At 38.1% G+C, this 17,525-nt stretch overlaps 1 protein-coding gene across 7 annotated transcripts in view; it reads right to left on the minus strand.

The window, feature by feature from the left end:
• Window positions 1-4,837: 4,837 nt before the first annotated feature.
• Window positions 4,838-17,525, minus strand: part of LOC126982561 (alpha-1,3-mannosyl-glycoprotein 2-beta-N-acetylglucosaminyltransferase-like) — a 39,149-nt gene continuing 26,461 nt past the window's right edge. For 4 of the 7 annotated variants that reach the window (XM_050834710.1, XM_050834713.1, XM_050834708.1 and 1 more), the window contains 8 exons: window positions 16,547-16,699; window positions 15,709-15,924; window positions 14,502-14,640; window positions 12,144-12,248; window positions 11,049-11,280; window positions 9,603-9,693; window positions 9,325-9,495; window positions 4,838-6,306 (listed from right to left, as the gene is read on the minus strand). In XM_050834710.1, coding sequence (XP_050690667.1) covers window positions 6,193-6,306; window positions 9,325-9,495; window positions 9,603-9,693; window positions 11,049-11,280; window positions 12,144-12,248; window positions 14,502-14,640; window positions 15,709-15,924; window positions 16,547-16,699 — 1,221 coding nt within the window. In that variant the 3' untranslated portion in view covers window positions 4,838-6,192. The remainder of the gene's footprint in view (window positions 6,307-9,324; window positions 9,496-9,602; window positions 9,694-11,048; window positions 11,281-12,143; window positions 12,249-14,501; window positions 14,641-15,708; window positions 15,925-16,546; window positions 16,700-17,525) is intronic. The other 3 variants (XM_050834709.1, XM_050834712.1, XM_050834714.1) reach the window with 1 other exon arrangement.

Consider the following 17,525-nt stretch of genomic DNA (forward strand, 5'->3'; position numbering starts at 1 on the left):
TGGAATGCAGCACAGTAATCGAGAATACGTGCAGTGGAAATGAGTTATATAAGAGGTGCATTTGGTGTTTCAGGATGGGATGGAGAAAGTAAGGAAAGCTTGTATGAGCAGTATGGTATGGGTGTGACAGTGAAAGGAGTGGATTGTGGAGTGGTGGAGTGGGTGAAGCGTGGTGCACTGAGATGGTCTGGACATGTGATGAGAATGGGGGAGAATGAATTCGTGAAGAGAGTGCATGAGGGAGTGGGTGTCAGGGGAAGACCACCTGTGAAGTGGATCAGTAGGGTGAGAGAGTTGGAAGTAGCAGGATTGAGTGTGCTGAGAGGGAGTGCCAGAACATGGAGAGATGGAGACACTTCTGCTGCGACCACTCCCTGGAGGGAAGTTGAAGTTCCCACAAGGGAGCAGGGCGTCTGAGATATAGATAGATGATTTTCCCATTTTGTTTTGCTCAAGCTCCTAACTCAGGTATTTATGAAATACCTTCATTAAATGCATCAGTTTAACCCCTTCACTACGGCCGGGCGAAAACAGCGCCCCGCGCTGTATCCGAGATCGCCGCGTGCACCAAATTTCAAATGTCGCTGTTGAATATAACAAGTTTTCAGCCATAAACTCAATACAATCATCATGTATTATATATAAAAACATGCAGAATTAAATGGTGCACATGAAACTTACTACGGCCAGGCCAAAACAGCACCCCACGCCGTATCCGAGATCGCTGTGCGCCAAATTTCAAATGTCGCTTTTTAATATAACAAGCTTTCAGCCATAAACTCAACTCAATCATCACGTATTATATATGAAAACATGCAGAATTAAATGGTGCACATAACGAAACTCACTACGGCCGGGCCAAAACAGCACCCTGCGCCGTATCCAGGATCACCGCGCGCGCCAAATTTCAAATAATGCTATTGAATATAACAAGTTTTCAGCCATAAACTCAACATAATCATCATCTATTATATATGAATACATGCAGAATTAAATGGTGCACATAAAGAAGCATAAATTAATTGATAATTTTGAGATGTAAGCATAAATATAAAGGTAAAATAACTCGTATATTGGCTAAAGTGCGCCAGGATGCAGTATGCGCATCCTCGGATATGGTATGGGGCAGGCAAGGATGCAGTATACGCGTCCTCGTGTTGAAGGGGCTAACGTGACCTCAGAGAGAAAGAGAGAGAGAGACTTCCTCATTTTGCACGTCTCGATTTTAACCCAGTAGCAGCGACGGGCCAAATTTGTGTCATGATATAAACCCCCAAAAATAGATGATACATAATCTGATCACAAATGCTTGGATATATATTATGAAATGGATTGTGTGAGGGGTGATTTTTTCTCGCTTGGGGGGACCCTTAAGAAACATGATCCCCGCTGTTACCGGGTTAACAAATACACAATTATTGTTGTTTTGTAAATTCTTTGGGTATACTGTAATAATCTTGTGATAATTTTCTTTTTTACAACAAAGGACTTTAGTAATATAGCCACTTGGTAATGCTTGTGAGACAATGGCACTGCTCATAGAAAGTATATTAGAATGAGTAATCCTTTCCTTAGCATGATACCAGAGGTATAATCACATAATACTGCTATACTGTCATCTCCAGAACCTTCTACAGTACCCCAAATGGAACTTACAAACCCAGTAATTACTATCAGGAACAGACATGCATTATTTGTGTCAAAGAACATGACAGTTCACTGCCCTATAACATAGCACCAACAAATAGATTTCTTTCCCATCAGCCATTCTACATGATCCTGCTAAAATACCCTCCTATGAGGCTGTATTCCATCCAGCTTTGTTTTCACAGTCTTTCCTAAAGGAATGTTGATTACTTATTCCCTCGAGAATTAGCAAGAACTAAAAGTGTCTGGAACTTGAGCAAGGAGGGAAAATAATGCACATGTACTTGCAGATAACCTGATTTTGATGATGCATATAAAAAGTTGCAATACCCAACCAACTGCTGGGATTATATTACTGAAAAGGCTGAGATACTGTTAATGCAAGCTAACTTAATAGCTGTATGCCATTGAAATTAATAATTATAAATTGCTTTCAAGCAAATCTTAAATAGCAAAGCTTCTACCAATTGACTCCCAGTACTTAATACATTTCCAAGAAATAGAAGCTAGGAGACTGGGAAACTTTCTTTATTTGCACAGATTAAAAAAAGGCTGTTTGAACACATTGGAACAAGTGTAAAATATCCTCCTTTTTAAGGAACCCTGTCCAAGGAAGAAATAAACAAATATGTAAAGGTTTACTGTAGACTGGCAATGAGAATTATTAACACCCAAAAATATCATGCTAAAATTCAGTTTTTTAGTCTCTATTCCTTCATTTTTACTTTGTACTTCCCTTTTAAACATTTTAATTAATATAACAAAACAGATCTTAGAAATTATTAAATATAACTCAACACTCAGAAAAAGTTACTTAAAAATTACTTCAGACTTTACACTGGTGATGCAACTTTTTTCCACTGAAAAATCACATGACTGCCAAATCATTCAGTGTGGGTTGACTGAGATGCTGAGTGCGACAAATCCAAATGGTTTTATCTTTCAACATGCTATCACTTTCCAACTCAGAGATATAAACTTCACCTAACCCCTAATGGGCGAGTGACTCACAGGCACAAATTTTGGTGGGTTCCGTTAAAAGAAGAGTGTCCCGCGTGTGGATGCATACGTTTTTTTTATATTTCTTTTGTTTCTTCATGCCCTTCACTATTGTTCTACATCTGAAATACATGAACTAACAACCTTAGGGCTAAATACACATACAAAGGCCTAGAGGTTCAATCACATGGCTAGTTGTGATAATTTTTTTTTTTTTCTTTTTTTTCTTTTTGGCTTCAGAATACAAGGAAATTTGAACATAAAGCCAAGTCCGATACCTCATGTGCACACAAAGACCTTACTTGTTTATTTCTGATTGTTATCATTAGTTATTTTACCATCATTTTCATTTATAATATCATAAGTATCACATGTGCTTTAACGAAAAATGTACTTGAAAAGCAAGTTTTTTTACGGTCCCCGGGGTCACCCCTTAGATTTTTTTAAAGTTCCTTAGGGGTTAAGTGATAAATAGTAGAACTAGAGAAGCTGCTGTTATTAATATTAATATAAAAAAATGTTGATGGAACACCTGTAGGAAGTGCTCTGCTTTGAAAGGTACAGTTTGCACTGAAGCAGTTATGTATGGTGAACACATGGTGAACACATCAGAAACAATAAATATAGTTTGCAATTAAGCAAAATATCAGTATTGATTTGGGCTGGGTCAAAATGTTTTATGTATTATTGGTCACAATCATTATTTTATTATTTCATATCAATGGCAAAATTACATTAAAAAAAATATAAGTAGAAAATAAATAAATATCTCATAGATATGGATGCATTTATATACTGACTAATAGAAGAATAGATGCAAATAGATAAAGACAGATAAAAGTGAAAGACAGAGAGCACCTCCTCCTTCCAATTACTCTGCGTACCAAGACAAGACTTGAACAGGCGGGCAGAAACATGGTGTCTACCACACACAATTCACTCTCCCCCTTACTTTATTTTTTCTACCAATTAAAAAATAATTAGAGGTTCAGGTTTTACCACACAGCATTTTTGTGGTGTAATAGAATAATGTAATGTAATAAAATAACGCAAGAGGCTGCTACTGAGTGAAGGCACTTCTCATTTAGTCAGCGTCCAGGAGAGCAAGTGCTGTAGAGATAATTTTACCTATACACACAAACATAACTGTCTTACAAACTGGGACAGATTGATTCCTGCAATTCAAGAAAAAGTGGCATCTGGCCCATTGTTGCACTCAGCACCTCAGGTAGACAATATTTCTTCACTTCCATAAATAGTTCATTTGGGTCCTTACAAAACCTGCTGGACATCAATAAATATGCATCAAACAATTACTTAATTGTTAGAGAATATATATATATATATATATATATATATATATATATATATATATATATATATATATATATATATATATATATATATATATATATATATATATATAGGTAGCTCAATTTACGCGAGTATTGTGTCCTTGAAGAGGTCGCGTAAATCAAAAACAATGTAAATCAAACAGAAGGTAAGTTTCTATCGAAATATAAATATTCACTTCATTCAGTGGAGAGAGAGAGAATATCCATATCACCGAGATATCCACTCAAGCACTCAGTCTCAGCCTCACTCGTGTGAGGAAGAAATGAGGGACACCATGAACGACTGGCTAGTATTGGTACCGGTATGTACCGTATAGCTGGTACCGTTAGTACCAGTACTGGTATTGGTACCTGCCCACCCCTATTGTTGAGTAACGTGGCAGCGTGAGTACTGTATTGTTGTTCAAGTGGCGCACGGGAAGAACTGAGCTCAGCTGTGTGGCCGCGGCGCCGTGTGAGTCCAGTTGCGTGAGACATCTAATGGCCACTCCATAAAATATCACGTATAAGTGAAAAAAACGTAAATTAAACATTTCTTTGGATTTTGGACAAACCAAACTATATATATATATATATATATATATATATATATATATATATATTATATATATATATATATATATATATATATATATATATATATATATATATATATATATATATATATATATATATATATATATATATATATATATATATATATATATATATATATATATATATATATATATATATATATATATATATATATATATATATATATATATATATATATATATATATATATATATATATATATATATATATATATATATATATATATATATCTATATATATATATTACAAAAATATTAGACAGAATTGCTCAGTTGTATAAACTGCAAACAATTACAAAGATATTAGACAGAATTGCTCAGTTTTATAAACTGCAAACAATTACAAAATATACTGAATTGTCAGTCACTGACAGGATAACATCAGTGACTTTTGCTTTTATAAGAAATTGGAAATTTGTCTACCACTGAAATTTCTGCCATGCCCCACTGCCACTAATCATAACTTAATTTATCACCACATTCAGTAATGCAATACATAACAAAATGATGAGGTGTTTAAGGTTTGAGAATTTAAGGACAAGGCAGTTCCAAACATCTCCCTAGATGGTACACCTATATATACCAATAATCCTCCTGGATATCAAACATTTTGCTTTCTTGCCCCAAGGTCCAAGAATCTGGCAAGCTGACCTGTGATCCAGGTACACTAGAATTATAGGAATGTTATTCTTTAACCCTTTCCCTGTGAGTGTCCCATATATGAGACACAGCTGCTGTATCTCAAAAACTATTCATCACATAAATTTAAAAAAAAAACACTGGAAAGAGGAGGCCCAGATCCATAAGATTCAGTTATGTTGGAACATGCTCATATGCGGGAAATTTAAGTGCGATTGGAGGTCGCAGCGAGTGTTTTTACCACCACCATCAAATGACGCTGCCGCTCACTGCAAGCATTTAGCAATGAAGGGGTTGTGTCTTAACAGCTTTACTTTTTGAGTCCTGAGCTCGTTCCCTCCCCGACTCCATGCATCTTTCTTGTTTTCCAATTTAATATGGTTGAAATGTTTGGAACTGTCCTGCATTTATAAATGCATCTAAAATGAGCATAAACAGCTAAGAAGAACACCACCAACACTGCAGAATATTGTATTTTCTCCACACACTGTGAACCTCCACAACCATATACTAGCAAACAATGTGTGTGTGTGTGTGTGCGCACAAATGCATGCATATGATTATAAATAGATGAGAATCTAGTTCACTGCTATGATAAAAGATCTTGGTCCATTGCTTTACAGCAAGAAATAATAAATGGGAAGCATAGAGTATATGACAGGAATGAAAAAGTGAGGAGGGAGCTGCATGGAGATTTACTTAAAACTTATATTTGACTGTGAAAGTGGGTAGATGGGATGATGATGCATGAAAATATGAAATGAATGATATTCATGCAATGAAAATCTGATATGTGATGAAGCTAACCAAAACCCTAACCCTCAACCTAAAGGCTGCTACACCCCAGCCACCACCAGAACAAACTAAAAAATAATGTCCCACACTATTCACATCACACCGGTATAAATACAAGATGGGCAGCCACGCTATCCCTCAAAACTACTAATCTAGTGGTGTTAGCTCCAGCTAGGGTTGTAACCTTTCCAGTTGTTGCCTGGAGACAGGAATATTCTGAGGCCTCTATAGAAAAAAGTTATGGTCCCCTTGTAGCCAGTTCTTGGAATACCAGCCTGAAAAATTAGAAATTGTTACTACAATACCACAAAATTTATACAAAATTTATATCATTATGAAATTATAAATTTATATATTTATATCTTGCTAGCTAAAAATATGAATAGACCATTATTAGATAATCTAGAAGACTTGAAGTCCAGAAAATGGAATACAATTGCTCTTTCATGTAGACCTACTGCGGTTACTCTAACTTACTTGAGGGAACACAATATATGTATATTGATACAGAGCTACCTTTGGCATATGCACATAAATCCCACACCTACAGTGCTCATTAAACAAGCAAACCTCAGTTTGCGAACAATTTAAGTTTCTGAAAAAAACAGCTCCTATGAGGGGACAGGGCATTAGATATTAATAATTGTCAAAACCATCAGAGTCTTTCCTTTCTGAGCACTGTTTCCAGGTCCTCTACTCCACATCTGTTAGCTACATCTGCACTGGACACCCTACCTTGCCACCTGATCACCGCTATATACAGTAAACCTTCGATATAACGGACCCGTTTACAGTACCCTCTCGAGTTTCGCGCTTGCTTCATTCCGCAGATATAGCACTAAACTCGAGGATCGCGAAACTTGAGGTATTGAAATACATGAAAAAGCGCTTATTGGTTCTGGCCCATGGAAAAAAATTACTTTTTTTTTCGACTTTACTCCCTTGATATCACAATTTTTTCGACTTTACTCTTGTCATCTCAAAATAGTAATAGGCAGAATATGGGAAGTGAGAAGAGGTCATTCTGAAGCCGCAGTTGAAGGCGGTTGCCTTACAACTGGCTGGCAGTTCTGAATATATGCTTGTGATCCACGTGGTGTCGTCTGCTAAAGTAAGGGCGGTTGCTCGCGGTCACCCATGGTACAGTTGGACAAACCTATAGCTTCTGGTAGTTTTCTGTGTGTTATGGTATAATCTGCTAACTTTTTCTGTTATAAATCATTAAATCACTAACATCATGATTGACTTTTCAATGCCTATTGAACGTAAACTGCCGCCGCAATCGCAAAATAGCTCGCAGAGAGGTTCAACTTGCTTACTGCTTCCATATTTCCCCCACCGCTCACAAAGACCACAAGCAGAGAAAAAAGAACAAATCTAGGCAAATTAACACTTTTAATGCTGTGTATTCCCACAGCGCGCATGCGTGGTGGACAGCAGAATGACTAGTTTCATCGGGGAGATATTTCTAGCAACACTGGCCAGTGTATAGTGGACCTTCTTCTTCTCTTGACCTGTAATGCTTTGTATTGCTTCTTAGGTCCTCCTTCACACTTTTATACTTCACAACATGCACTTAGGGCCACTTTCACAGTCATTTTGTTTGTTTTGATCGTTATCAGTCGCGGGGATTGCCACTCTAGTATTTCCACGTGAAACTGGCTGATGTGATGTGATGGTGTCGGAGGTGTTGCCTTTACAACGGCACCTTGTGGCGGCTGCGGGGTTAGCCTCGCCCCGCACCTTACCACACACTCTCAACACCTGTCGCTTTCTCTGCAGCCGCCACTACCCCATAGGCCAATTTCACGTGGGAAACTATAGCGTCGATTGCCGCCATTGGTAACGATCAAAACAGTGACTGTGAAAGCGGCCCTTATTTACTTCACAGTGCGCACTTATACACTTCACCCTGAACTTAGGTGTTTTTCTGTTCTTTTCTTTCCCTGATTTTGGTTTTCTATGCCCTTTTGCTATTTCCCACTGTTACTTTTCACTGTCGCTGCCATGCATTACAGGTCAAAAGAAGAAGAGGAAAACAACACCGGGAGATCTACAAAAAAGTTTTTTGGATTGTGGTTCCCCAGCACGGGGTTCTCTTATCTTGTTCATCAAGTAATAAGCAAAGCAGCTCTGCCAGTCCATTTTACGAGTCTCTTGGTGGGCCATCTTCCACTGCTCCTCAGCCACTGCCGTCGTCTGTTTGTTTACATGCAGCCAATAGGTACCCACGCTCATACTCACAACCGTTTTCCATTCATACGGACAACCAACAACTCGCTCCCGGTTGGGCATACAGGCAACCATGGTTGCCCATAGCCCCAATGGTTGGACACCGCCTTTTAAGGCAGCACGCATGAAGCCGACGGTAGGTAAACATGACCCGGATATGTCAAAGCACCGCGAAACTCGTGGCGGTAATGCGCGAAAGTCATGATGGTAAGAATTTAGGACCAAACGCTAAACTCAAGGATTGCGAAACCCGAGAGGGTACTGTATAACGGATTTCAGATATAACGGACAAGGTCAGACGGTCAGAAATCCACGGGGACCAACCGAGAATATTTTTCGAACCAACCGAGCCCAGTAACTACAATAACATCTGCTAGCCACCTGCCCCTCCTCCCTTTATTTCCTTGGGTTACTGTAGTCTTTTTTAGCCCTCCTGATGAAATGTTTTCCTCCTTGTGGTTCCCATTTAAATGAAGAAAGTATTAACACCAAAGTAAAATGTTATGCATCAATCCAAGACATAAATGCAATGGAAAACAGCCCCTCACTCCTTCACTTTTATATCTAATCACCTTTTTCTTTCTTAAACATAGTGTTTGCCACAACCAGTCCCCTGCCCGGACAAAACTCCAATGTTTTCTCCCCTTCTCTGTTTCTCTCTCCGTGACCATACACACCCATTACTTCCTCAAATCCATCTCATCTTTGCCCTATATGACCATTCAAATCTCCTCCAATGAACACCTCATTTCTTTGACCTGCCATCTCATCATCCAGCACTCCCCAAAACTACTACTCCTCCTCGTCTGTCCTCCCCACCTGAGGGGCATACAAAGAGAAAACATTGAATAGCTTATCTCCTATTACTATTCTTATTAGCATTATCCTTGATATTGTCCTCCTCACTTCTATTACATCCTCTATTAACTCCTCTCTCACCATCATCCCCACCATTCCGACTCTGCCCCTTCTACCACTCTCCCCTTTCCACCACATCTTGTACTTTTCTTCCCCATTTAATCCTTACATCCAACTAAATTATGTGCTCTCCCCAGACTTACTTTAAAGTCATCCATGAGACCCAGATACTTAGTGAACTTCTTAAAGTTGTCTTTGGTGTGGTAGATGAGACGGTAGCTGCCACCCTTCGCAAGACGGTCGCCCTTCACATCATTGATGGTCACCACCTGGCTGTCCTGCACCTGCTTGTCAAACACTGGGTCGTACAGGTCCTGAGGGAAGGGCAGAGGTTGCATAAGGATAAGTCTACATCTTAAATTATACCAAACAAGATATAAAATCACATCATTCATGACAAGGAAAGCTACTAGTGTTATACCTTGATCAAGTAGGTGAGGTTCATCTTTGTAAAGGATGTGTAGACTGCATTAAGGTGAATCTGTTTTAAATGCTTCTCAAAAAACAAGCCACTGAAAGAAAAGGCACCTGTGTTACTGCTTTTTGCATCACAATAAAGGAGACTCATTCAACATTATTTTTCAACCCATTCTTACAAATCCACCTAGAATTTATTTGAGAGATGAGGTAAGAGTAATGATATGACCAACAAGACTTAAGGTGAAATTCATTGAAACTAATAATAATATAGTGGAAATAATAGCTGTGGAGGAAATGGTAGACAAGGGAGAAAGAAAACAGGTATTGTGACAGTGTACATGCCTCCCCTCAGAAGACCATGAACAATCCTGGAACATGAAGTTTTCAAGAAAAATGTGATTCATGTTCTTGAAGGAAGTGTACAGTGCCAAAAGTTCCTATTGACAGATTTTAACTGGGGAAATTTAGACGCAGGAGAAAGTTAAGACTCTTTGGGCAATAATTTGGTTGAATTTGTGATAGATACTATTTTGGTGCAGTGGAGTGAAAGCATCAGAATATTAGAGGGAATGAGCTATCTAGATTGGGCTTGGTCATACAAAGAATCCCAATGTTGTGAGACGTGCCCTTACGTAAAAATATCACATAATCCCATTGCTGAAATGGAGACTGCAGGTAAGAGACGGGATAAAAGAAAAACACAAAGTAGACATATAACTAAAGGGAAAACTAATTTCAATGCTTTAAAGGAAAACTTTTACAATATTGACCAGAGTGAAATGCTAATAATTGAGATGTACATGATATATGAAAATTACCCTAATTTTTGCAAGGTTTGATTAAGAAGAAAGAATGGTTTATTGCTGGATGTGAAAGACCATGTCAAAGAAGGAATAACTTGGAAAAAAATAGACAAAGACATAGAATAAGGGCATGAGAAGATTTCAAGAAGTTAAGATATAAATACGATAAAATGTGTTGTGAGGAAGAAATTACATTTGAACAGAATATTGTGACTTTAGTGAAGAGGTGGACTGGAATTGTTTTATAGATAAATAACAGTAAATAAAAACAAAGGACCAAACACTCAAACTGAAAATGGGAGATGTATATGAAGCTATGAAGAATGAGCCAGTTGTGGCAACACAAATTTTTTTTATATAATTGATACCTGAATATTTATATTTGAACAAAAGCAAGTTTGGGAAAATGTTACATATACCCTAACACCTTCATATTAACATTTTCAGGCTTCTTTATGCATAGCTTTTTACTCTTCTCTAGTCATTTGCATTCACTACAGGTACCTTGGTTTTCTCTGCTTTGAATGACAGCATATGACCTAGAGAGCAATAATGATTAAGATTTGATCCCCCTTAACTTCATAAAACCAGACTGGAGCAGATCAGCCCTGCCTCATCTCCACAAAAAAAAAATTGAAACTTACTTGCTCACTCCCTTTTTACCAAAAGTGCGTGTTCTGGAGATCTCTGGCCTGATGCAAGCACGGCCAGACCGCTGCTCAGGGGCACGCACCCAGTCATCCCAATAAGAGCGTGGCCACTTGGGGCCCAGCTCCTCCCACAGCTCCCGGGTCAGCATCCAGCCCAGCCCTGGGAAGAAGTCTGTCCGGTACAGCAGCCCAGTGCCATTCTTCACATCCACCAGATCTGCCTTACCTGGAAATAAAGTCTAGTGAATATGGTTTGTAGGAAGGAATAAATTATGAGAAATTGATCTGAAAAGATGTAATAATATGAAAGTTGTTAAATATATGACAATGCAGCAACTTCCACCATTATCATAACAATTTCATGAAGTAGAAGTGAACGATATGATCATAAAATAAAAAGCTGTAACTTCCTTCAGTACTGACACAGCTATCAACAGTATCTTGAGTAAAGAGAAACCTGCTGGGACACTTGAAAGTCACATGAGATCTCATAGAGGAATCATTCTGTATTTATAATAAAATCAAAATAGTCAAACATCATTCCAGCATGGATACAATTTAATAAAAAATGTGATTCATAACATCAATTGTCATTATTTCAACCAATTGCTGCTTACATCATTCTATTTATTCCCATACATCCCCCCATTATTCCTTTATTATTTCACTTGCATTCCAAACAGCTCTTATCAAAGAGGGAAAATACTTGAATCTTTCTTCTTTGCAACCTCTAAAAATATCCATTTGAAGATACAACACCCATACTTCTTCAATCTCACCAATTTTTCACCACAAAGGAGAAAATAATGACACTCAATAGGTAGTATAGTATAAAAACTGGTATAATTCTGGTATAGCTGGCAAGCCAAAAATATATTCAGTACAGTGTAGGAAACACATCACTGAGTATTGCTACATTTTAGGAAACAAAAAAGGGCATACAGGGAAGGCATTTTGATTCCCCACTCGAGTGTAAAGAAAACAATGAGAAAGGTGATGATGATTATCACTGAAGGTTCAGATGATAAATTTTTAAGCAATTCTGCAAAACATCATCGTAACCTCTAGACAGGATTAACAGGGCCTCACCATTGTCGTTCCATGCCGAGACGCACCACAGAGTTGGGTCAGCACGTAAAATGGGATACGTTGCTGAGAAGTACTCATAGAAGTCTGGCGCAATATCCAAGTCATCTGGGGAAGAATGGGAGGAAGTTGCATCACCATTGGACAAATAATTGAGCAAGAAATGAGAAAGGAACTGCATCACTGCTGGACAGATGACTGGAGCAGATATGAAAAGATTACAAATCAATTAACTTACTAAATCTATTATATCTATTTTTTTGGTCTATATCTCCAATGCCCTGTTTTCTAATTGGAATTTCTGCCAAGGGGATGACCACAGCAGAACCATCTCTCTTTTGCAGTTTCAGCACTCCTTTATGGCACATCCATTCCCACACCTGCCAACTCTCTCCAATAATCATCCACTCTATTGCTCCATTTCACCTGTGGTCTCCTTCAGATACCCTTCCCCCCCAAACCTGCCCTCATACAATTTTTCACAAAATCCTTTCCATTCATTCTATTGGCATGTCCAAACCATTACTGGGTACCATGCTTGACCCATTCACCCACTTCATAATCCATTCCCTTTGCTATTATGCCTATACCAAAACTCTCATACATACAATATCATCATTACTTTCTCCATCCCATCTTGACACACCACATGCACCTCTTATAAAGCTCATTTCCAGAGCTAGCCACTTTCAAAAAACACAAACTCCACAACTGTGGGGGGGATTAGAATTAATTTGGGGATTAGCACTTTACCCCATTTAACCGCAAAAGTTTTCTCAGGAGATCCCCCCCATAACGCACAAGTCATCGAAAAATACACTTTGAAAATGAGAAAAAATCATAAAAGATGTTTTATAGAAAATTTTCTGGCGCACCCTGCTGTGAAATTCATTTCTTTCTAGGTTGTCACACTTGGCTGGAATTCCATGATTCCCAAAAAATTCCAACTTTTTACTGGTGCGATGTAAAGGAAAATTTATTGAAGAAAAGTTGCTCATTTTATCACGATGGAGTGTGAAAAATATAGTTTATAATCTTTGACCTGGAAATTTACTGCCTACAGAGAGCCAAAGTTGCAGTGAAACTTGAAAATTAATTTTTGTAGTTTTTTCCATTCTGGTATGAATCTCATTGAATAAAAGTTGTAGAAAATTATCTGTATAACTCAACTGTGAAATCAGATTATGATTTGGACTGACCGTTTGGCTGGAATTCCATGATTCCCCCAAAATTCCAACTTTTTACTGGTGCGACGTACAGGAAAATTTATTGAGGAGAAGTTGCTCATTTTATCACGATCATGAGAACATAAGAACATAAGAATGCAGGAGTCTACAAGAGACCGGTAGGCCTGTACGAGGCTGCTCCTTTAGGCCTGTACGAGGCAGCTCCGAGTCTGAAAAATATAGTTTATAATCTTTGGCCTTGAAATATACTGCCTACAGAGAGCCAAATTTGCAATGAAACTCAAAAAATAAGTTTTTTCATTCTGGAATGAATCTCACTGAATAAAAGTTGTAGAAAATCATCCGTATAACTCGACTGTGAGTTCCAAGATTCCCAAAAAATCTCAACTTCTGCTTCCCACTCCAAGATATTGGTTCATCTAGATTCTAGAACATCACGTATATAAGTGGAGGCGTCAAGACTACGTTCAGCACGCACACGAGCAGAAACTAAAGGAAGACCGCCGAAACAGATCGGCTGAGGGAACATAATTGCTCTGCCGACGCAATGATGCATAGGCAGGAACTGTAAACTATTTTTAGCATGGAGTGGTGTAAGGGACAAAAGAGGTGCCAGTTAGTCACTTAGCATTGATAGAGACATAGTTACGCACGCCCTTCAAATTCCAGATAGCTTCTCGCTCTCCGGCACTGGCTTCATGCTCGTTGCCCACGTCTGATAGAACTATATGACGGTAGTGGCATCAACATCATTAAGGGGTTAAGAAAACTACAAATTAATGGTTCTGTGTTTGAGTACTTCTGCAAACAAATTTGCCCACAAACTTCCATGAAGCCAGGCCAGGCCTGCATGAGTCATCAGTCAGTCCCCATGGATGACAACACCCAGCTCTGCAGCAGTGAAAGTTTAAAGATCTCAGTCATGCCTCAGAGAACTTTGAATGGCATTTTTTATGAAGAGCAACGAAGCAAACAAATTTGCCCAAGACCAACACTGCACCAGTTCAGCAATCTCAGTTGTTGGAGGAGTCTGACTCTGACACACATGCCACATATTTTAAGTTGAAACAGTTACTTTAGGTTCAATACTTAAATATCACAAGAAAATCTGAGTTATAATTCAAATCTTCCAAATGACATGGTCACATCTACCCTGGCTGCCGGCCAGACTCACCTTCCACGATGATGACGGCCTCATGTTCAAATTTCTGGAACACCTGGTTGAGGGCCCAGCGGTAGTGACGGGCAATCAGGAAGTAGCCTTTGAACTTTCTCTCTTTCAGAGGCACTTCGATGTCTGTCAGATCTGGGTGCTAAGTGGTAAGAGATTTATGTGATATGTTATATCTCAAAATATACACATTTAGTTTTAAAGCTTGTTTGTTTACTTTTAAAAAGAACAAAAACATGAAATCCTCCAAAGAAATCATTACCACTACAGGCAAAAGGTGTAACTGCATGCATGCATACACATGTATAAGAGTATTTGGGGTTTCTCAGGTTGATGTGAGATAGTTTGGGCAAGTTTACCAAAATAAATATCTAAGCCTGGGAAAGTCAGATGAAACTTGGTTCTTGTTTATATTTGTACATAAGAACAAAGTTATGTGATTGTTGATAAAGAGTATATCGTAAAATATAACTACATTTAATAACCTATACTATTCATGCTAAAAGAAATGGAAAGTTGATGAACGTGATAATCTGAAATTATTGAACTATGTCATTTTTATCCGGCCTGAAAAAATGATAAAGCTGAGCCTAAGGTACTAAAAAATTGATAGAAACTGAGTCATTCAACCTTTTTCAGTAACTAGGCTGGCTGCATCTCAGTAAGCACAACTGTCCAAAAGCTTTAGCTCTCCCATTTAAATTTAAAAGGTCATGGAGACAAATGATATGAATGAGGGCAAATCAGAACCTTACTGGAGTCTCCTAAATATGCATATATAATATCCAAACAAAAGAAGAAAGCATCAGGTGGGATGGTAGCCAATGACAGATTCAGTCATCGCAATCAGATGCTCAGCTGTTGTTGAACATATTACCAAACACTTAATTGTCTCAGCTTCCCATGAATGCTACCAGGCAGTTATTGTGTGATTTCCACTCCTTCCTGAATCCTCATGGTTACATACTTTCAGCCTCAGCTGCTAGAGGAGATAGTGGTGGTGAACTGTCATGATGCCAAGAAAAGCACAATACAAGAGAACAAATTTGGGAAGAAAAAAGGATTTAGTATACAAGAAAGTCATTCCAGATCTGCCCACTTGGTTTTCTTTAATCCCTTACCTCTTCAGGGATTACTTATTAAGGGTTTTAATTCTGATAGTCCTCTCCTCTAATTTCTTTTATACGGTAAGAAGCTCTCCCTTCAATACCTGAATTAAGGTCACTTTATCTCCATATGACTCGATGACCTCCCTGGTTGGCCGGTGCCCACAGTCCTGGGATACTATGATAGGGAAGCGCTCCTGACTGGGCCGGTGCTTGAGCAGAAGGTCAAGGGAGCGTCGCACGGCTGAATCTCTGTTGCAGGCAATCAGCAGCACTGGTAATACTGGCCCATCATACAGCAGCGATCCAACCAGGGACTCCTAAGGAGAGCACAACACTGGAGTTTTCCCATGTTTCAATAATGTGATCAAAATTCCTACAAAACTCCTAATATGAATGAATAAAACTAATGTATTTTTAGGAGGCAAAATCTAAAAAACCTAAGTACATCTACTCTTCTAATTCTTTAAAAGTTACACTGCTAGGAGATCATTACAATCCTTGCACTGCACAGTCATTGAGAGCCAGTTCCTGTAGAATGCATACCTTTAAGGGAAAACAATGTTACATGCTGCCTCCTGACTCACTCAGATTATACAACTACTTTATTTCAGGCAGCTTCTACATGGATGCTGACTGATACAGAATTGTAGAATAAGTGAACAAAGCTGGGATATTGTGTTCCATTCATCTACCACTACAAAGCTGACAGCAGGTTTTCACATATCCAATAAATGAAAAGCCTACCACAAACAAAGTAAAAAGTTATTTTCACAAATGGTCACATGCCAAAATTTTTAGTTCCAGTCAGTTTAAGTTATGGTTTAACTAAATTTCCCATTTAAGTAGTTCCTCAAATTAGGTTAAGTTTGATTAAGCACCAAATGCAGGTCCTGCAAAGCTTCCAGTGATCCTTAGCAACATTCAAACTCAGTGGGTTACCTGCTGCCCTGTCTCGCCTCCCACACTTTGCTGCTGTTGCTGCTGCTGCTGCTGCATTGTTCGAAGCTTGTTAAGCAGCACATTGTAGAATTGTGACTGTTTATTGAGCTCATCTTCAAGTTTATCCAGCTGCCCATTGATGTCATGAGGCTTCTGGGGATAAAGATAAACATGGAACATGTAAAAGAAAAATAAGTATAATAATAATAATAATAATAATAATAATAATAATAATAATAATAATAATAATAATAATAATAATAATAATAATAATAATAATAATAATGACAATGATAATAATAATAATATTTGTGGTAACAGCAAATATCCACTGCTCAATCATCTAATTTATAACATTTAATTTAGCGTTGAGGTCACTGTGCTGTGCTAAGTCCTGCATAGTAGTATTTCTGAATGGGTTGAATAAATTTAGTCCACTTGGAGGGAAAAGATAAGAGCATCATCTTCCTTGGAACTTATTGGTTGACAGAAATCCATGGAAAGAAAAATGGCAGGTCTTTCTAACATCAGCAATGATGTGAAAATATAAGCATTAGGCTTATAGGAAATATCAATTTTTATCATCTCTAAATATTTTGTGTGGTTGTGAAGTTCCTTGGACAAAATAAAAATGCATACATAAAGGAAGATAAAAATAATTAACTTGGGAAAAAAAGGCTTATAAAGAAACATCTGGTGGCAGGGAGGTCAGTTCCATAAGCTGGCAATTCATTTAAGGTTGGCATTTCCACCTATTTTTATAGTTTTGGGCAAATATATTCCGTTTTCTGTATTAGTGCTTTCTGAGGCCTTATGGCACACTATGGTAAACTAGATATTCTCATAACTTCATCGTATCTGTAAAAATTGACCATCCCCCCCCCCCATTATGTCCTGGACGTCCAAGCGCACCACCTTCACTCATATAGGTATCTTTCAAGCGTTTTTTCGAGCGTTTTCAAGAGCTTTTTCTAAGAAA

The sequence above is a fragment of the Eriocheir sinensis genome, chromosome 51 (genome assembly GCF_024679095.1).
Source record: "Eriocheir sinensis breed Jianghai 21 chromosome 51, ASM2467909v1, whole genome shotgun sequence".
In the NCBI taxonomy this organism is placed as follows: Eukaryota; Metazoa; Arthropoda; class Malacostraca; order Decapoda; family Varunidae; genus Eriocheir; species Eriocheir sinensis.